This window comes from Pelmatolapia mariae, linkage group LG14 (genome assembly GCF_036321145.2).
Source record: "Pelmatolapia mariae isolate MD_Pm_ZW linkage group LG14, Pm_UMD_F_2, whole genome shotgun sequence".
In the NCBI taxonomy this organism is placed as follows: domain Eukaryota; kingdom Metazoa; phylum Chordata; class Actinopteri; order Cichliformes; family Cichlidae; genus Pelmatolapia; species Pelmatolapia mariae.
The window spans coordinates 39,108,368-39,130,453 of NC_086239.1; the positions used below are offsets into that span (position 1 = coordinate 39,108,368).

Here is a 22,086-nt window from a genome sequence, read left to right on the forward strand (position 1 = left end):
AGTGTTACTGGAGGCCAAGGTAATGCCATCCAGAGTAAGAATCTGCTTAGATACCATATTTCTAAGATTTTCAGGGCCGAGTACAATAACCTCAGTTTTATCCGAATTAAGAAGCAGAAAGTTAGCGGCCATCCAGGTCTTTATGTCTTTAAGACATTCCTGCAGTTTAACTCATTGGTGTGTGTTATCTGGCTTCATGGATAGATAGAGCTGGGTGTCATCTGCATAGCAGTGTAAATGTATGCTATGTCTTCTAATGATGCTGCCTAAGGGAAGCATGTATAATGTAAACAGAATTGGTCCTAGCACTGAACCCTGTGGAACTCCATAATTAACCTCAGTGTGTGAAGAGGACTCTCCATTTACATGCACAAACTGGAGTCTATTAGATAGATATGATACAAACCACTGCAGCGCAGTACCTGTAATACCTACAGCGTGCTCTAATCGCTCTAATAGGATATTATGGTCGACAGTATGGAACGCTGCACTGAGGTCTAGCAGGACAAGCACAGAGATGAGTCCACTGTCAGAGGCCATAAGAAGATCATTTGTAACCTTCACTAAAGCTGTTTCTGTGCTGTGATGAGCTCTGAAACCTGACTGAAACTCTTCAAATAAGCCATTCCTCTGCAGATGATCTGTTAGCTGTTTGACAACTACTCTTTCAAGGATGTTTGATATGAAAGGAAGGTTGGAGATTGGCCTATAATTAGCTAAGACTGCTGGGTCTAGAGATGCTTTTTAAGTAAGGGTTTAAAGCTGTGACCCTAAAAGGCCTGTAGACCATAACAGCAAATCTGGGGTTGTTTTTATTTTCTTCAATCAGTGACGAATAGTAAGATGTTCTGGCTTTGCGGAGGGCTTTTTCTCCAGGCTAAATGATGATCCTCTAAATTTGTGACACGCCATTTCCTCTCCAGCTTACGAGTTATCTGCTTTAGGCTACGTGTTTGAGAATTATACCACGGAGTCAGGTACTTCTGATTTGAGGCCTTAGTTTTCACAGGAGCTACAGTATCCAGAGTCGTACGTAGTGAGGAGGTAAAATTATTAACAAGAAAATCGACCTCTGTTGGAGTAGCGTTCAGATAGCTGCTCTGCTCTATGTTGGTACAGGGCATTGAAGATGATAACAGTGGGTGGATTATATTCTTAAACTTAGTTACAGCACTTTCAGAAAGACATCTACTTTGATAAAGTCTACTCTCCACTGCTGTGTAATCAATTATTGTAAATGTAAATGTTATCAGGAAATGATCAGACAGCAGAGGGTTTTCAGGAAACACTGATAAATGTTCAGTTTCTATGTCATATGTTAAAACAAGATCTAGATCAGGGGTGTCGAACTCCAGGCCTCGAGGGCCGGAGTCCTGCAGATTTTAGATCTCACCCTGGGTCAACACACCTGAATCACATAATTAGTTCATTACCAGGCCTCTGGAGAACTACACGACATGTTGAGAAGGTGATTTAGCCGTTTAAATCAGCTGTGATGGATCAAGGACACATCTAAAACCTGCAGGACACCGGCCCTTGAGGCCTGGAGTTCGACACCTGTGACCTCGAGTGTGATTAAAGTGGTGGGTGGGTTCTTTTACATTTTGAGAGAATCCAATTGAGTCTAATCACCCACAATAATTATTTTATCTGAGCTGAGCACTAAATCAGATAAAAAGTCTGAGAAATCAGAGAGAAACTCTGTGTAAGGCCCAGGTGGACGATAGATGATAACAAGTAAGACTGGTTTCTGAGTTTTACAGCTGGGGTGGACAAGGCTAAGCATCAGGCTTTCAAATGAATTAAAAGTCTGTCTGGGTCTTTGGTTGATTAACAGGCTGGTGTGAAAAATTGCTGCCAATCACTTTAGTTTGGTCCAAAATCTGTGCCAAAGTGAGGCTAAGCTGGAAACGGTACCAACAACCCCCCCGAAAAAACAAAAACAAACAAACAAACAAACAAGAAACAGAGCCCTGGAGTCAGCCTGGGAATACAGAGGGCCGGTGTGGCCATGGTGGAAAGTCATCTCAGATGCTCCAAAACAGGATGTGAAACCATCCCAAAGTTCCACACCAGTCTGAAGGAATCTGAAAACAGGATAAAGCAGATAAGAGTCCAATCCAAAACAGCTGTGAAATCTGAACCCTGATTCAGTCTGTAATTACATACAGAGAGAAAACACTGAGTCCAGTAAGCTGGTGCAAAAGCAGATGTAAAATCTGGACTCGCACCAGCCTTCAACACTTCCTAACAGAATTTAAAAGCAGAAATCTGATCTACACTCTGTGGTTTCACCGTCCTGCACTAGTGTCTGTTTACACAGCTCGTATGTCTCACAGAGAGGAGCATTATGGGTATTCAGCCATCAAGTTCATTGCCTAATCAGACCCTCCTGGGCTAAAGGGCCAACAGCAGCATAGCAACACCATCAGTCTGGAATCTGCAGCAGGTTCTCCAGGAAGCTCCAAGACCTGAAACCAAACCCTAATCCTTTAAAACAGGCGAATGCATCGCATGACGCAGCGCGCTGTGTGTTTAAAACACAGCACGCGCTCACTCTGCTGCTAAAAACCAGAAACCTTCAACAAGCAGCGACATGTCGCTCTTCCTCTGACACATGTGCTGGACCCAGAACCGGCTTTGAATAACTGACAGGCACTCCCAGCTCACACGAAACACTCGTGTAAGTCGAATAAAAACAGAATTATGTTTGCTGATTGAAAATAAGAAAACATGAACACTAACTGTGAGTCACGGGACATTTACGAGTCGACTCTGATCTGTGATACACACAAAGCCTGACTCAAAGCCGTAAAGCTTGCTGGTTAACCTTTAGCTGGTTCTGGGTTGTGTGTCTGACTGACTCTGTTTCCAGCAGCTGTTGTTTTCTGAGGAACAGTGTCGCACACAACAGACCCACTCAGAGCAGAGCTCTTTCCAATAAAGATCTCTGGAAAAATGAAAACTTCCTGGTAAAAATAGGTGTGTGTTTTTGACTTGCAAATGAGGAACGGTGCTGCATGCAGGACGTCAGCACAGCAGCAACCACCAGCTTCCTCCACCGCCCTCCCTCTCTCTGTGTGGCCTGGCCTTCCTCATATAAACTGAGCAGAAGGAAGTCATAAAGGGTTTCTCACAGATTCTCCGTGAAGACGCGCAGACAGGACAGTGCTGCAGGTAAGCCTGCTGTTTCTACCCCACCTCACCGATATGCTTACATGTCACATGTCTGGCCTTTAAATGCTGTGATTAGCAGCTATATTTACACAGAAACACTGACACCGCCGCTGTTAGTATTAGTGTGTCTGCTCACAGATCTGAAAGTGTGAAAACAGTGAAAAAAGGAAAATGTTTTCTGGTTTCGGGATGAGAATGTAGCGACGGGAGCTTCTCCTCCTGTGGTTTCACTGCTCGCAGCGCGCACAAGCTTGTGTATCGTCGGCTCACAGGTGGCATCTTTAATGTGGTTCAGTGGTTCCCAGCCTGTCGACCCAGCGCTGCAGGCTGCACAGAGGTGCAAACATCCAAACATCTGCTTTCCTCTGCTGTCCATCATTAATGAGAACCATTTAGCTGTGAGGTTTCAATGATAGATAACTGATTGGTTATTGGCTGCGTTTGTGTGCTGTCACCTCACAGTAAGAAGGTGTTCCTGTGTAGGTGGTCTCTCCATAGCTGCGAGGGTCCCATCAGGGCTCTCTGGTGCCCCCCTCCCCGGTCCGGAGACACGTGTGCTGGAGTAAGTGGATGCGAGGCATCACGCCGTCTGGACGTGATTTATACCCTGTTTGCGCTCACTGAAAGTTTCTAATGTGGCGGACTGCACCGCAGCTCTTCGATTATGAGGTCAGTTGATGTGAATTTGTGGCAGATTGACGCAACGCTCTTTTTACCGGTCACCACAGCAACCCTCGATCTCCCCCCAACGTCCGGTCGTCGGGCCTGATCTGCACTTCGGCGCCGAGTGTGGCCGACATCACTGCTGCCGTTTATACTCATGCTGGTGTTTAATGTGCAACGAAAACATGAACCGCTGGGACGTCTGGTACTTGGTTATTTTCGTGGTCAAACATTTGTCCCTCAGGTTTTTCCACTTTGTTGTTATTCCCTCACGTCCATACCGACAGTCTGATCTCCCTCTGGGAATGTGCTGACGTCCTTATACTGATGCTGTGTATTTCTAATATTGAGGCCACGATTGTAGACCTCTCACTGATACATCTGTGGTTGAAAAAGTAGCTGGAAATGCAGAGGAGTGTGGATGGTGCTTCACAGAGTCTGCGTACCTACATCTCTCGTGAGGTGCGGACGGATTCACGCAGGTACGGCGTAGATTCCTGCTGAAGCACAAATCCTCACTGTCGACCACACACAGACACCACAGTGATGTTTGAGGACAGGTTTAGTTTTCAGTGACATGTCAGTGAGTCTTCTGGGAGATATTACTGGTGGTGACGCAGCGTTGTGATGAGGCTTCACCAGAGAAAATAGACCCTCTCTGCGTGTGGAACTTTGCTGCTGATGTGTCACATCTGGAAACAGGTTTTAAAAAAATGTTTTCTTTGCCAATAAAAAAATTCTCATGAAGTTTCAATAAGCGGTGGCTGCTGTTTCTCTTTAACTGGGTCGCACTGTGGTAACTAAGCCGCTGTGACCACAAGCTGCAGCTTCGCAGTGCTGATGTAACAGAGCAGACGAGAGCACTGAGCTGATTGGTCAGGAGATAAACGCCAGAGCTGGAAATATCTGCAGTGACGATCACAAACAGATCGAGGTTTCATTTACTTTAAAGTCGCTGTGTGTTCAAATACAAACGTTAGCATGGAGGGACAAACAGGGCGAGTTCTGCATGTTTGCTGCGTCACATGACCACACATACCTGAACTGGAAACACCTGTAAGGAAAACAACAGCAGCCCTACCCCTGCAGACGATCGCGTCTGCTGTTTCAGCCTCAGTTTAAAAGTCCTGCAGGGTCACCTGTGCGATTAGAAACAGAAAATGGCGTCGACCTGTCGCACAGACACGAGCTTTTCGGCCCTCAGGGCCACGCACAGCAACGAAAGCCCTCGTTTAACAGAGCAGTGAAGTCAGAGCGATAAACAGGCCGACAGCACGAACCCGACATCGACATCCGTGAGGCCAACGCTTCGGTCAGAGCGTAGACTACAGGCTGAATTCTTCAAATGGAAACTTATCGACTTACATACACTCGCTGAACATTTTCCTAAAAACTGATAACTAGTTTGAGAGCAGCGTGCAGTCGTTTGTCTGAGGTCAAACTCGCTTATTGTACTCAGTTTGGGTTTTTGAGTGCATTTGCTGCCAAATGCAGTGACCTGATTGGTCAGATGTGTTTGTTCGTCTCTGAAGAATCAAGTTTGGTTTCACGTTCCTCCTGCAAAATCACACAGTCGGTGTGAACGGCCGCATCCACAACAACTGAGCGTGAAAAATATTTTTAAGGCGTGAAACATCAGGTCAGATTTCGAGTGTGTGAAGGTCTGCAGAGTTTAAGAGGTGGTGTGGGCCTGCTGCTCCTCTCTGTCACACGGGAGTGAAACCAAACCTCAGCATCAGCTGATTTTATATTAGCTGCTCAGAGAGGGAGGGAGACCTCTGTGGAGAAATCAATCATCCCTTCTTCTAGAATAATGATAATGATGATAATGATGATGATGATACCCGGCTGCCTGTTGCCGTGGTGTTTGCTCTGCAGTGCAGCCCTCACAGGTTCATATCAGACTTGTGTGTCGTGTTCTGACTCAGTGTTTATGGTTTGTGGTTAATTTATTTTCTCTTTTATTCTTTTTCATGGTTTTGGTTCTGCTTGTGTTACAGTCTTAGTTTCTGTTGCTCTGCCTTCCCCGTGTCCCTCGTAGAGTCCCTCTGTCTCCTCAGACAGTCGTGTCTCTATGTCTCAGCTCTGTCTTTGATAGTCTTGTGTTTCCTGTTTTACTTTGAAAGTCTCATGTCAGTGTATCTAGTTTTGCTTCCCCTCTTATTATGTGTGATTAGTCCCAGCTGTGTTTCCCTCCTGTTTCCTGTTCCTGCTCCGTTGTGTATTTCAGCGCTGTGTCGTGTCGTACGTCTCCTCGGTGCTGTGTGTTTCCTCCATGGTCCTCGTTTCCTGAGGCCTTGGTTTACCAGCTTCTAGTTGTTATGCTTTGTTTCTTGTTTCCTGTATTTGAGTTTTTCACAGCACAGTGAAAGCTGCCTCCTTTAGTTCCTCTGTGTCCTGAGTCATTTGGGTCCACTCTCCTGCCTGCCACACAGCAAACGTGACTGTGTGTGGTTTAGGATTCAGAGCCGTGGTGAAGGCCAGCAGAAGCAGGCAGAGCGGGACTTCCTCTGGCCCCATGGCGGCCTCTGGGCTTTACCCTGACATATGTTGGTCCTGCTTTATCGGGCCGGGGCTATGCAGACGTAACGACCTGTAAGGACAGAAGATGGAACGTGTGGAGGAGGAGGCCTTGGTTACGATGCTGTCAGTGATCGGGGTCAGGCTATGAAGATGAGCCGGCTTCTGTTTAGGTTCACGAAACTTCCCACACCTGCCCGTCATCGTGTGAATGCAGTGATCTTTCTGCTTTACATCAGCGATGCTCTGCTGCAGAAACAACAACATCATTAAAAAAGTGGAACAGATGAAACAAACACTGTGCAATAAAAGCACAGACGGGTGCTGATCTGAGGTCAGATAAGCTCATGATAGTAAGTAGGTTAACACAGTCTAGCAGGATCCTTCCTGCGTCTCTGACCTGTGATGAGACGGGGCCGATGAAAAGATAAGAGCGATCGGTTCTGTGAGGTCACGTATCGTATCGATGAGGAGATCAGACCGACAGCCCTCCATCTGAGCCGCTGTGATCGTCAGGAGGAGACGTGCTGCTCTGTGAGAGGCATCGTGATCATCATCACGCCACATGTTTCTGACTTTGACAGAGACGAGCGTCAGTGATGCAGCTGCTGCTGTCAGCCGTTCTGTTTGCTGCACAGCTACGAGGCCGTGTTTGCAGCGCAGTGACAGACCAACCTGTCAGGTAAATCTGTGTCACTGTACAGGTGTGTGGAAACCGACACACCTTCAGGCGGTGAGGAACACTAAACGTGAAGCTGTTGCTCGCAGCTCAGGAAACTCCAGGTGTGTCAGGTGTACAACGCAACTGCCAACACATCTCACAGACGAGATGACAAATTACACAGAAGGAAACAAATCTGTGGTTCTGGAAACGCGTCCACTCTGTGTTTACCACACGGTTTATGACACACATCAATGATATTTACAAGAGTTTCTAAAATGAGTTTCATTTGCTGATGATGTGAATGTTTTGGGCTGTGGTGAGAATCTGACCTGGACCTCCACAGGACTTAAAAATGGTTTGATATAAATAAATATGATGCTAAAGTTGTCAGTATTTGGTAACAGTAAGGTAAAAAAATCAGATTCAGGTCAAACAGAAATGTCACATTAATCATGTTCTAAATAAACTTTCCAAAATCCCCTCAGTGACCTTTTAGAGGTGAAAAGAGCGCCGCTGATGTGTGACGCAGGAGTTTACAGGGGACATTAAACTAAAGATGTGCGGTGTTCAGACGACCGCAGCACGGTTCTCCACATCCACACAGTGCAGGTCGCCGCCCCAGACGGCATCATAGCATCATTCTTTCTAATCACAGGCGCGGTCGATTGATGTCATCACTATCGAGCACAAAAAATAAGACCTGGTGTTAAATATTAACATAATTATCTGCAAATGTTAGAAAAAAGTGTGTGCGGGCACGTTAATAAAGCTCATCCTAAATATGGAATTTAAACAATGTTAGAATAGAATAGAATAGAATAGAATAATCCTTTAATTGTCCCACAAGGGGAAATTTGGTTGTCACAGCAGCAAGAAGGACACATATACAAACAAACAGGACACAAGACACAGAACAGAAACATACACAGTTTTTACATATTTACATGAAGGACGATGGTTACGAAAAACAGAGTACCGTACCGTTATTAAATAAAATAAAATTAAATACAGTAAGAGGCAAACCCTGGTTATGGTGTGAATGGGTTGATAAAATAGTGCAAGTTGCAGCGCAGATGTAAACATCTGTGTTTGTTGGGAGCTGTTCTGATTGCACAGTCTGACGGCTGCAGGGAGGAAGGACCTGCGCATTAATCAGCGTGTCCCAGCTCCGTGTAAACAGTTGATATTGTCCTGTGTGAATATGGTTTAAATGATGAAATATCATGAAAGCAGGTCAGCTTCTCCTCACCTGTTCAGTATATATATAGTTTGATTTTCTCTTTTTATCAGTTTGCTGTTCACGGTGTGATTTATGTTTACATGTTTGAATCTGGTCTGTATTAGAAAAATCCCAGTTACCGTTACCTCTGCATCAGCGTTGTTGCTGTTTTAAATATCCCGTTTCTTTGGCCGTCTGTGATGTTCGCTGCCTTTCACCACGAGTTTTTGTTTTGTTTATTGCTAAGGCTTCCTCTTATTTAGAATCACATTTGTTCAGGTGGCGTGAGAGCAGCGGGCTCCTGAAAAAGGCACGATTGGTAACCATGTGTTGTACCGCTTCCCTTTTAGCCTTCAGCAGTTCCTGTGGTGACCGTCTCTGTTTTAACCGCCGTCTTTCCAGACCCGGAAATGGCAGCGTCGTCCTTCGACCACTCCGGAAACAACAACAGTAACTCCAGCTGTTATGAAGACATCCAGGACACTTCAGCCCACATTTTCTTCATGGTGATCTACACCCTGGTGTTTCTAGTGAGTCGCTGTCCTCTCTGTCTTCATGATGTGGCAGAAAATAAATCTTAAACTTTGACTAAATGATGCAAACCTCTTTCCTGTCCCTCCCGTGTCTGCAGGTCGGTTTGTTCCTCAATGGTTTCACCCTGAACGTTTACTTCTTCAGGGGTCAGCGGCACGTGTCCAGCGTCACCATCTTCCTGAAGAACCTGGCAGCGGCCGACTTCCTCATCAGCCTCTGCCTCCCTTTGCGAATTATGAAGTACGCCAACATTAAGTCTGAGATCATCCGCAAGGTCTACTGCAACTTCGGCGCCTCCGCCTTCTACCTGAACATGTACGCCAGCATCATGTTCATGGGCTTCATCGCCGCTAACAGGTGGGAACGTAATCAGGACACTCCAGTGATCCGACAAAGAACTGCACAACATGCAAAAGCAGGGAAAGAGAGAGAAGAGAGGACTTTAAATAATCAGGTAACTGATTACAAGATGAGACCCAGCAGGGAACAGAGGACAGGTGGAGACAATCTCAAAGGACAGAAAGAAAACTAGAACAGAAGAATAAACTCAGCAGCAGAAAGACAAATAAGACTGAGACCTACAGGGAACAGAGAGGGAACCAAAACAGGCACCAAAACTCAAAAAACCCCAAACAATCCAAAACAAAGCTGAGCGAGGTGACGACGCTGAGGCTGTAACAAGTTTGTGTCTGCTGTAAACATTTTCAGCGTATCAACAGTGGATGTGGGTTCTTATCTTGTGGTAGATGATTGTCATCACTCTGTGTCAACTTAAATTTCAAGGAAATCGAACGCGGTTACGTTTGTCTGGCTTTTATTCGGGTCATGGCACCGAGCTGAGCGCCACCTGCATTCATGACAGACTTTTTTTGTAAAAACCATAAATAGTCCACCATGTGCAGGCGCGCCGCGGCGATTAGTGCCATCGCCCGATAACTAGGTCACAGCAGCATGAGTAGGGTTCAAATCCAGTGTGGCGTTTGCGCGTTACCTCTCCAGGAGGTCCAAAAATACAACCCTAACCTGATCCTGGGCGGGGCGGTGCTCACCAGGTGGATGGTAAGACTTTGTAACTTCCACCAGGTGAGCAGTGAATGACTTAGAAGGGCTACCATGTATTTTATGAACTCTGTTACGTGGCTCTACACTTCATCTGGCTTCTCAGCTAAACAGGAGAAAATTACACGTACAGATGTAGACATGAGCCTGATCCTAGCAGCTGTCAGTTTACCTGAGGGCGGTCAGTGTGACGCTGCGTGTTGTCTCTGCAGCTGCACAGACGTATCAGCAGGATACTGTCATACGTGTTTAAAAAGCAAAGGATGTGGTCTCGATGCTACTTCTGCCTCCGTGGTCAGAGCTGAAGCAGCAGAATGAAATCGACAGCGGAGTTCATCACAGACTCAGCACATTTGCACATATTACACACACACGCACACATCAAGAGGGCCATTTAAGGAGTGAAACACCAACATCAATGCATTTGCATTTAACATTTGTGTACGGTCGACTTTGCTTAAACCACTGTGGTGCATCTCCACTCAATCTCGGCTGTTACTGCTGGACCTGAAAAGTTTTAGACCCAATCTGAGACGGACCAATGGAAAACCCCAAACCCGGGGAGAGCTGGAACATCCAGGTTACCGTATTTTTCGGACCATAAGGCGCTCTGGATTATAAGGCACATTCAGTGAAACAAAACAGTCAGATAAGTCAAACTTTACTCAACTCATTCTTCTTGCTTCCTCCACTTCCTCCAGGCTCCTGACTACAGTAGCCGTAATGCTCCAACAATCAAGCTCGGCTTTGTAGCTTAGCAAAGTCGTACTAAAACATCTTTGACAGATGTTTGAGCGCCGTGTAGCACATAAAATCGGTTCCAGGTCAGTAAGCACAACCAGAATTCATACATAAGGCACACTGTCAACTTTTGAGAAAATTAAAGGATTTTAAGTGCGCCTTATAGTCCGAAAAATACGGTAGATCACATGTTCACACCCTACCTGACCTGATTATTTCTAGCAGACTTCAGACCCTGTCAGACTCAGTGGACCCATACAGCGCTGTATCCGTGTCACAGTGAGTTTAATAACAGGCGTCTCCAGTTCGAATCACACAGATCTGGATCTGGCAACAGCGTGAGTCCAAACAACTGTGGACATGAAGTAGTTTTCAAAATTTGGGGGAACAGACTAGAGTCTAGTTATCAGTCTACTTTGAAATTTCAATCATCAGCCATGTCCCTGTGAATAAAGGGTTTACTGTCTTCATTGAAATGCTCCCTCTCCTCCTGCCTTCCTGAAGAGGAAGTCTTTGTGCGTAAAGCTTATAGGTTAAAGCTTTTCTCTGGGGCATAATCATCCAACAGGCAGTGGCTGCAGACATGGTGGAAAGTGCAGGATGGGAGAACATGAGTCCACACTGGGTGAACATGCTTAATCTTTGGTTTTCAGGAGGTGAAAGAGTTGGTTTGACTCACACACTGATAGCTCTCTCCTCCCTGCAGGTACCTGAAGATCGTCCACCCTTTGGGAAATCACATGCTGCAGACAGTACGAGGCGCTAAGATAATATCCATCCTAACCTGGGTCTTCCTCATCACTGTGACGAGCTCCTACATCCTGGTCTCTCTTATAACAGAAAAGCCGGTATATGAAACACTAACAAAAGTGAGCTGTGATGAGATGCACAGTAAAGAGCTCAGCGCGCTTTACAAAATCATCCACGTCTTCTCGGCCACCATCTTTGTAACCGTCCTCGTCTGCCTGGTTTTCTTCTACTACAAAACCTCTCGCAAGCTTTCAGTGGCACAGGGGAAGCAGCCTGCATCTATTGGGTCCAAGAAGCTCGCCAGATCACGCAGAAACATGCTGGTGCTGGTCAGCGTCTTCTGCGTCTGCTTTGTCCCCTACCACCTGGTTCGTCTTCCTTACGCCTACACATCCAAGACCAACAACTGTTCGTGGAGCCAGGTGTTCTTCTACGTAAAGGAAATGGCGGTCTTTGTGTCCGTTCTCAACGTTTGCCTGGACCCGCTCATCTACTTCATCTTCTGCAAGGCCTTCCGGGCCAGGTTGAGCCTCAAGAATGCGCTGACCACTACAGAGGTGTCAACGGTCGCAGCGAACGCAGACAGGAGGAGCAGCGATACGCAGAGCTCCATCAAAAGGAAGCTATCGCTCACCCCAACGACAAGGACCAGCGTGCTGTAGCTTTAAGCTAGCACACGAACAACTGTGATGAATGTGAGCTTTAAAAACTGCAACTATGTGCCAAAGCTGCCTGCTGGGACCAGCTGTTTCAGGACACTGGGTGGTACCACGTCGGGCTTTTCAGAGACCTACACTGAAACATTTCTGTTTGCTATCAAAGACTCAAAGGCCTAAATATTAAGAAAAGTCATGTCAGTACACTGAAGTATTTTTTACTAGATGAGAAATTTCATCACTTAGCAACTATTTATCGTCTATCTTCTTTAACTCTGTGACTATAAATAATCCCTGATGGCCAGCTAAACTACAAGCCAACATATCTCAGAGGTTTTGACCTTTTATGACCTCTTCCTGCACTGATGTACCTTTAAAACGTCCAAACTAGCCTCTTCTCAAACTCATTTACAGGAAGCAGTCCGATTTGGTCTCAGGTGAACTGGACCCGTAAAACCACTGCATAAAAACCTATGTGTTTAAAAAACTGTAAATATGTACATTATGTTATTGTTCACCTGAACCAGAGACACAATTTGTATGTAAACTGCTTTGGATATAAATAAATCTAATACATTTATCACACTGAAATAGGGTTTTGTTCCCAAGCATTAAACATTTCACTCGCTGGCCCCTCATTTGAGGTTTGACAGCGTTTTAGTAGGTAAAGGTGAATGCTCGGACGTGAGCTGAGCTGCGGTTTGGGGAAGGCCTCGAAGGGGACCAGCGGCGTGTTTGGAGGCGTGGTCCCACTCCTGAAATTCAGATACTTCACAAGTCTCTCCAAAAAGTCAGTTTCAGGCAGGCGCCAGCTTTCATATAACTCACTGATAAGACCACAGACGCAGGCAGAGGAATAATGACTCACTGCATCGAGAGGGGTTTTTCTACAAACATCTTTGGGAAAACCTCGGCCTCTTTATCAGGAGGAAAAGGTTTGAATTTTGACTTGCAAATGAACAAATATAGCACTTCAACACACGCACAGGCTTTTTCTGCAACTCTTCTTCCTCCCACGCCCTTCCTCCATGTGTCATCACACCTTTCTGACATAAACCTGGGCCAAAGGACATCACAGTCACTGCACTCTGTACGCCTACTACACCAACAGTACTATGCAGAGCTGTTATATTTCTGTGCTACAAATACTGTAAATAACTCCTGTGTGCACTCAGATATGAGCTCCTGTAAATGAAAGATTAGTATTCTCCTAAAAGGTGTGAATTAAAAAGTCTGTTTTCTTAAGTGAAAATGATCAACACAACAATGAAAAAAAGATTAATTATGAGTTTCAGTGTATTCAAAGTGCAGACAGATGATCTGTTTCACTCTTGCTTGGTGTTCGCTCTCTCTGCTGTACAGTATCACTTCCTGTTCCAACACACGGCGGTGTTTTTGTGTAGCTTATCTGTGTAGCCAATTTCATAAAACATTTATAGATAACTTCTGATGTCATAGAGTCGTCTTCACGTGCTTCATCCAAAGCACGCTCTCTGTGTACGGAGGAAACCTGGTCTTGTTAGGAGAGACGGCATCCATCCCACTTTGGATGGAGCAGCTCTCATTTCTAGGAATATGGACAAATTTATTAAACCCCCCAAAATATGACTGTGACACAGGACCCACACACACACGGGTTATGCTTAGTGTCTTTTTATTTTGACAATAATCTGCGGTTCTTTGGCACCCGCCTCGGACGCAGCCACTCCGTCTCTCTGCCAGCATCATCTGGTCCATCTCACTGTGGGAACACAAAAAGACATCTCCCTCATTAACACAGTCCCGTACACCTATTGCCTTCCCGCCTCCGTGCCACCCAGAGAGCTCACTGTGTCACCCCTCCTCTGCAGCAGGCCAGCAAACCACGCCCCCGCCACAATGACTATCCAGAGTTGGGACCAGGAAGCAGAGTTGCAGTCTTACACGCCTCTCTGCAGCTTCTCTCCTCCTGCTACCCCCCAAAACCCATCTCCATAGAGACTGTGTCAGCTCCCAAACGGACAAAAAACAAACTAAAAACCAGCAACAAACAACTTAAACATAAACAATCACAAAGAAAGAACAATACAGTATCCACATCTGAACCAAAGAGTAAAACAGTGAAATGTGGATTATTAAACATCAGATTTTGCTCTGATTTGTAAGGTGGAAATGGCGTATTCATTTAGACTCTTTTTCTCCAATTGATCTTTCTGAGTTAACTTCAATAATTACTTCCTCCAAACCATCAACGTGTCTTTTAGACCCCATTCCTACAAAACTGCTCAAAGAAGTCCTGCCATTAATTAATGCTTCAATCTTAAATATGATCAACCTATCTCTAATAATTGGCTATGTACCACAGGCCTTCAAGCTGGCTGTAGTTAAACCCTTACTTAAAAAGCATCTCTAGACCCAGCAGTCTTAGCTAATTATAGGCCAATCTCCAACCTTCCTTTCATATCAAACATCCTTGAAAGAGTAGTTGTCAAACAGCTAACAGATCATCTGCAGAGGAATGGCTTATTTGAAGAGTTTCAGTCAGGTTTCAGAGCTCATCACAGCACAGAAACAGCTTTAGTGAAGGTTACAAATGATCTTCTTATGGCCTCTAACAGTGGACTCATCTCTGTGCTTGTCCTGCTAGACCTCAGTGCAGCGTTCGATACTGTCGACCATAATATCCTATTAGAGCGATTAGAGCACGCTGTAGGTATTACAGGTACTGCACTGCAGTGGTTTGTATCATATCTATCTAATAGACTCCAATTTGTTCAAGTAAATGGAGAGTCCTCTTCACACACTGAGGTTAATTATGGAGAAATATGGTATCTAACCAGATTCTTACTCTGGATGGCATTACCTTGGCCTCCAGTAACACTGTGAGGAACCTTGGAGTCATTTTTGACCAGGACATGTCCTTCAATGCACATATTAAACAAATATGTAAGACTGCTTTCTTCCATTTGCGCAACATCTCTAAAGTTAGAAATATCCTGTCTCAGAGTGACGCTGAAAAACTAGTTCATGCATTTATTACTTCCAGGCTGGACGACTGCAATTCATTATTATCAGGAAGTCCTAAAAACTCCCTGAAAAGCCTTCAGTTAATCCAAAATGCTGCAGCAAGAGTCCTGACAGGGACTAGAAAGAGAGAGCAGATTTCTCCTGTATTGGCTTCCCTTCATTGGCTTCCTGTTAAATCCAGAATTCAAAATCCTGCTCTTAAATAATCAGGCCCCATCTTATCTTAATGAGCTGCCAACAGTCAGCCTGTCAACCTTGGATGTTTTCCTGAGGCTTCTAATCGATTTAATTCAATTTCAGCTTCAGTCTATTTGTTTCAATAGCACTAAATCACAATAACAGTTGCCTTGCAGTGCTCTCTCTATACACAGGATAAAGTAAAAAAAACTGTGATGACCTGAATGATAAGATCAGCGAACTCTGCAGCTCTATGAAAATACCCCAGCACCATCCTTCTGTCCGGGTTTTCATCTATCATCTGTCTCCTCGACAGTTTGAAGTTTGGCTTATTTATAAAACTGATTGCTCATAGGTATGAATGTGAGTGTGAACGGTTGTCTGTGGTAGATTGGCGACCTGTGGTAGCTCCACCCCCCGTGACCCTGATAAGGATAAGCAGGAGAGGATGGACAAAGCTTTTCATTATATCTCATTATGATTAACAGAAGAAAAGGGGGGGGGCGGGAAATAACGCACACTGACCTTGTCTGTTGAAATGAAATACATGACAGCTGTGGTGCTTCACAAGGTTAGAAATCATGACTAAAGCCAGACTAGAACACAGGAACAGCAGAGAGGAGATTCAACTAACCTGTTGGTTAAAATAACCGATTCACCAAACTGCAGTTGGTGCAGTAACATCTTTGACCTAAAACAGTTGTGTTTTTGTGTTTCTGCAGTTATTCCAGCACTGCTCATCAGATGATTTAGGATATTACCAAAAGTATTCACTCGTCTGCCTTCACACACACACACGACCCTGAGTGATGTCGGCCCAGCCTTTGCAGCTTTGACAGCTTCAGCTCTTCCACAAAGGTTCGGGTGTTCCTCTTTGATCATTCTTCCAGAACAGCATTTGTGAGGTCAGACACAAAGCTGTCCTGCCGGGTTGAGGACTCTCCCACACCAACCTCATCCATCCATCTGTCTTTATGGACCTGCTGTGGTGTGCAGTCCCGCTCCACCAAACTTGACACTTGGCACAGTGCAGTCAGACAAGTACTGTTGTCCTGGCAACCGCTAAACCCAGACTCATCCATTGTATAGTCAGACGGAGGAGCATGATTGGTCACTCTCTGATTTTACGTGACCTACTGCTTCGTGGCTGAGCTGCTGTCTCTTCATCATCGCTTCCACTTTGCTATAATCCCACTAAAAAAGGCATTGAGATAGTGGACTCTGACAAGTACCTGGGTGTTCCCCTCAACAGTAAACTGGACTACAAATACAGACGTCCTGTATAAGAAGGGCCAGCGTCGACTCCACCTGCTGAGGAGACTGAGGTCCTTCGGAGTCTGCAGGACTCTGTTAAGGACATTTTATGACACTGTGGTAGCATCTGCCCTTTTCTATGTAGTGGCCTGCTGGGGAGGGGGGGGGGGGGGGTGGATGCACAGACAGGGACAGGAGCAGGATTGACAAACTGGTGCGGAGGTCTAGCTCCGTGCTGGGATGTCCTCTGGAGTCTGTGGAGGTGGTTGGCGAGAGGAGGATGTTAGTAAAGCTGACATCCATCATGAACAACCCACACCACCCTCTGCATGAGTCTGAGTGTGCTGAGCAGCTCTTTTAGTCAGAGACTGAAACACCCTCGCTGCAGGAAGGAGCAGATATATATATAACTCCTCAATCACGATGTCACACTGTGAACATCCACGGTCACCACTACATGCATAATGGACCTTCTATGTATATGGAATATATGTATATATATGTATATTTAGTGTGTACATGTCTATACGTCGGAATAACACTTTTCGAGACCCTCAAAGCGCTTTACAATTCCACTATTCATTCACTCTCACATTCACACACTGGTGGAGGCAGTTACAGTTGTAGCCACAGCAGACTGACAGAAGCGAGGCTGCCATATCGCGTCGTCGGCCCCTCTGGCCAACACCAGTAGGCGGTAGGTGAAGTGTCTTGCCCAAGGACACAACCAAGACAGACAGAGCTGCAACCTTCCGGTTACAAGATGAGCTTCCCAACCCCCTGAACCACGGTCGTGGGCGACCACATAATCACATACTGTGTATGCGACCGTTGAATTTAGAGTATGGTCTTACTTATTTTTCATTTCTTTGTATTTTCTTTGTATTTTTTGTATTTTCCTTCTGATATCTGTACCTGAGCTGACGTAACACAAACATTTTCCCGTCGTGGGATCAATAAAGTTTTATCTTATCTTAACAGCTGACTGTGGAATATTTAGTAGTAGTAGTGTCCTATCACAGTAAGACGCTGGAGTTCACTGAGCTCCTGAGAGCGATTCACAGATGTTTGTAGAAGCAGTCTGCAGGTGCTGGTTTTATACACCTGTGGACATGGAAGAGACTGGAACACCTGAACTCAGTGATTTGAATCCTTTTGTGAGAGTATGAAAGTGACTGGCTGTTGTTGTTGTCATCTCAGATGTGTTAAAGAAGTGGATTTATAGGTGAAATGATGTGAGGGGAGTTTGGTGGGACTTTTCTCACTAAAGGGAATCGACAGTGTTTCATTTCCTCTTCTGGTAACCTGCACCACACGACTGACAGAGGTTGAAAGCTGCAGCATTAGACAGCATAATGAGGAAGTTTGGCTCTTTTTTATTGTAAATCCCCAAATGAACAGAGCTCAAAAGGACAAAGATGCTGGAAGCACAGATGCATCATAACTTCTGAGAGTTCAGGAACTTAACAGTGAAAATCTTCAAACTTTCTCCAGTTTGTCCGACCTCGACATCGATGTTTGGATTACAGTTACATCAAACAGCTTTCAAAAGCATCTCAAATGCTTGCTATGATATTTTTATTGACCACTTTCACAGCAGTAATGAAAAAAGAACTTTAAAACAATGAGCTTGCAGGTTTTACTTTGCTTCATCTCTGAAATCTCTCTCTGCTTTTTGGACACATTCAGGATCATCATCATCACTTTGGTCGTGCGGGGAAAGAGTCACCTTTCAGAGCAGAGCGTCACTCCACCTTCTGTCTCTGTTCACCTCCTCGTGCATGGAGGTGAACACCACCAACCTTACCAACTACAAGCTAACGGGCACAGAACAGCCTGGTGAGACACGACAGGCAGAATATTACAGCTAACATGTACGACAGCAATGCCCAGCAAAGGGAACGAAGCTTCTCTGTCAGCGTGTCAGTGATGCGCAGCACGTCATGTTTAACCCAGCCGGGGACTGAGGCTCTACTTAAGGGTCTACATAATCACGCTTCAGTTCAACTCAGAAAACTTTGACTTGCTGGCCTGAAGTTTCCGATATCTGCTGCTGATCAATCATCTGAAGCTCAAAAAATGGTATTGGTGACATTTAGGAGACATGCAGGAAAACAGCTGTACAAACAGCTGCCTGATGATTTTTATTATCCCAGAATTCAGTTTTTTAATTTCACTACAGACTCTTCCATGTGTTTTTTTGTTTTTGCTTTTTGCTCATGTCGTCTTCTTTTGTTTGCATGATGTGGAGACACGCAGCATTAAGTTTAGCTCCTGTAGAACAAACTCAGTGTCACTGCAGTAGGCGACATAGTCGTGACCTTTACTGGCTCGTGGTCGTCAGCACCAGTTTTCCAGGATTCACTCAGACCAGCTGGGAGGACACATATGGGTTCGATTCCAGGAGCCTTTCTTAGATCTGAAGAGACGCCTCACTGACGTGACATCATCCCGGGGGTTTAGGATGCTGCTGGTTTTTGATCTGGTCTGTCTCTGGGTTGAGCACGCTGAAGCAGGTGCAAACAGGAAGTTAGCAAACAGCATGTGTCTGAGTATTAAAGTCACACAGTGGGTTTCCTGCTGTTGTGCAGCCAGCGGTACGCTCTGACCGATGAGGACTAAATAAGGACTGATGTGAAACGATTGAGCTGAGCGTCATCGTTCTGTTAAAACTGTGTCAGGTTCCCTGAGCTGCACTCTCCGCCTGGCATCAGCAACCAGTAACAAACAGGAAGTCTCAGAGCGTTAATGCGCAGCACGGGCACACCGGCCTTCAGCCACTTCTGACTTTACTGAATGAATTGATCCCAGAGCGAGATCCATACGTACACGCCTCAGGCATGCAGCAGAACACCCAGCTCATGCAGGGTGAGGTAAGCTGGGGATCTTTCTGGCTGGTTGCCACGGTGAATCATAATATCAGTGATTTATTGATGCTGGCTTTTTGGAGTCATCACATAGGGAGTTAATTCAGGGTAAACACACGCTGTGTTTACACACTCAAAACTCTGCTGATAAACTTTTCAAGTGCCAGAAAGCCTTCCATGCTCACGTGCAGGTATGCAGCTGTTTTATTTCTGAGCTCCAAAAAATAACTTCTCTCCGTCTCGCACCAACTCGTGGCTCGTGGGCCAGATCAGCCCTTTGAAAACGTTCATGTGGTCCACCTATCTGTGACCCTCACGGTGACTCAGAACAGGCTGCAGGCGTCGACGCTGATCAGCACAAGCACTCCGATCCTGATGGCAGACCTGATTTCACAAAGGCGGGAGCTGAGTCCGTAACTTTAATGATTCTGCTGGAAACTACAGCCCCTGTTTGCATGTGCAGCCAGCCTCATCCTCTGCTTTGGGTTGTGATGTTCATGCCAGTGAAACAGACTCTGTAAGATTCGTAATTTAGCTTTAAAACCGGGATGGCTCTGGTTTTTCTAACATACTGAAGACGTTGCTCAGCTGCTGTGTTCTGCTGGTCTCTCAGGTTTGGGGCCACCTTGTTGTTGCTGAACAGACTCTGGGTCGTGAATATGAGAGTAAATCACATATTGTGGTTCTCAGTCAAACCTCAGGTTCAGGCCTGCGTGAGCACAGCTACTGAGAGTTCACCCGTGATCAGTATCAGCACTGCAGACGGCGCACAAAGCAAACCTGCTGTCTCTAATCAGCATCTCTACACTTCCCATTTAACCTTCCTGCAGCATTGGCTCCTCCGGCTGTGTCACAGCAAATCATGTGATTCACTTTCATTCAGTGCGGCGCATTAAACCTTCCCCACAGAGCGACATGCTGCTTTGACACTCACCTGCATGCGCTAAACACCTGCACAGCAGCCCTGCTCGGTTATCCCGAGCGCACGGCGCCATCTAGCGACTTCATTGAGAGGTGCGCTGGCAAAGCAAAACAATAATTAAGTTAATATTTAACTAATTATTTAATTAATCTAAAGACAAAAATAATGCTCAATTTATTACTTTGAAAAGTGTTAAATTTTGTTCTCAGTTTACTTATATTTTGGGGTTATTTACAAGTTTTATTTGTAGGTTAATAATTGCTTAATTTCTGTTTTGCTGTTTTTCTTCGAAAGTCAGCCAGGAAGAGTATAGGACCAGCATGCACTGGGGTGGGCCTGTGGTTTTGTACCAGAGCAGGAGAAGCAGCAGGAAACAACAAACGCTGATCTTTTGTTTGTTTGATAAATAAACCTTAAAACGCAACTTTTAAGTTTTGTTTCTCAGCAGAGCGCAGCAGCGCCTTGATTTTAAATGTTGATGTTTGGTGGGACAAACATGGAAAATAGTTTTTAGCCAACATGATGAAGGTAAATAAAGTTGCGTCTATGATTTTAAACGCGTTTCCATGTGTTTTTCAGTTTCAAAGAGACACCAGGGCTACTTCCCTGCGTCCACCCAGCCTCTCAGTGGTTACCATGGTTACTGCGGTGAATTAAACAGCTGGCACTGCGGTAACTCCGTGTTTACGTTTTCGTTACAAACGAACTGTCTGACTTGGTTAACTTATAGTTTAGGAGTATCACAGATAACACCCACGCGAGCTGTGTCCTCGGAAATCTGGACTGGTGTGGACTCTCCAAGACAAACTGGTAAGAATTGTTCCCCACTACACTGAAATAAACAGGCTGTTACTGAAACACACGTGCTGTGTTATAAACTACGACATAAATGCGGAGTTGCTATTAACATGTTTAGTTATAAAGGAAACTTTCCTGCCTTCCGTCTCGCTCGTGAGCAGCGTTAGTTTTCTTCTGTTTCATAGTTTCTAACACAGTTAAACATCAAACAAACACACAAATCAGATGTTTCTTATTTTTACTTTATTTCAGTCATTCTGACAGACAGCTGGTGCTTACAATATAGTTGAATAAATATTAATAACAGATAATGTCATCATTTCTGGACAGCGTCTTCTCTTCTTTCCTTGTAAAAATATTTTAATGTTAGTTTAAATTCAAAGTTGGCGTGAATGGTTCAGTCTAACACGTGCTCCAGTGAGACATTAAACTAAAGTTATGAAACTTTAATCTGAGCCAAATTAAACCGTGACGTAAACGTGACCGTAGCGACAGACCTGTGAGCCCTGTCCGGTGTTTCACCTCCACTGACAGCTGAACCCAGCGGAGGGTTGAAAGCTGTGCGCCGGGCTTCCAGACTAACAGCCAGCGGCAGACTTGGAGCCGCTACCGACAAACCAGCAACACTGAACATCTGATCTGTGACATTTGTGAGGTCAAACACACACACAGCCTTTTTGACCAATAAAATATTCTCATACACGAAGCGACCGCAAACAAATAAACGTCACGACGCCGGTGTTCACGGGACAGGTCAGCAGACTGTCTTCGTTTTCTTTCGCTTTGTACGTTTTATCTGATTTCAGCGCTTTCGCCTCACAGCTGCTGCGTGTGCACTTACGGAGACGTCATTCCTGTTTCACGCACAACACACAGCTTTCGCTGTTTCTCTTCTGATTCTTGCACAGAAACGTTTAAGTTAAATGAAATGTTACTGTGTACTTTCAGCCTACATCGGTAAGAAACTAAACACAAAGTTCTAGAAATCACCGCTCCTGTTTATTTATGGTGATTTTAATTTCTTTTCCATAACAAAGAAATACGTCCTGCACATGTTGTGACATCACATCCTGTTATCG

At 45.2% G+C, this 22,086-nt stretch overlaps 1 protein-coding gene across 1 annotated transcript; it reads left to right on the forward strand.

The window, feature by feature from the left end:
• The first annotated feature begins 7,189 nt into the window (after positions 1–7,189).
• LOC134640726 (P2Y purinoceptor 14-like) lies at positions 7,190–11,989 on the forward strand. Its single transcript, XM_063492627.1, has 4 exons — positions 7,190–7,258; positions 8,594–8,773; positions 8,875–9,134; positions 11,284–11,989. The coding sequence occupies exons 1-4, from the start codon at positions 7,190–7,192 to the stop codon at positions 11,987–11,989; spliced, it is 1,215 nt and encodes a 404-aa protein (XP_063348697.1).
• Positions 11,990–22,086: the final 10,097 nt, after the last annotated feature.

Excerpts from the sequence above, each read along its gene's own strand:
- LOC134640726 (XM_063492627.1), top strand. The coding sequence starts at position 7,190 with ATGACAAATTACACAGAAGGAAACAAATCTGTGGTTCTGGAAACGCGT. Across the intron at positions 8,774-8,874 it reads TCTACACCCTGGTGTTTCTA|GTCGGTTTGTTCCTCAATGG; the intron begins GTGAGTCGCTGT and ends CCGTGTCTGCAG. Across the intron at positions 9,135-11,283 it reads GGCTTCATCGCCGCTAACAG|GTACCTGAAGATCGTCCACC; the intron begins GTGGGAACGTAA and ends TCCTCCCTGCAG.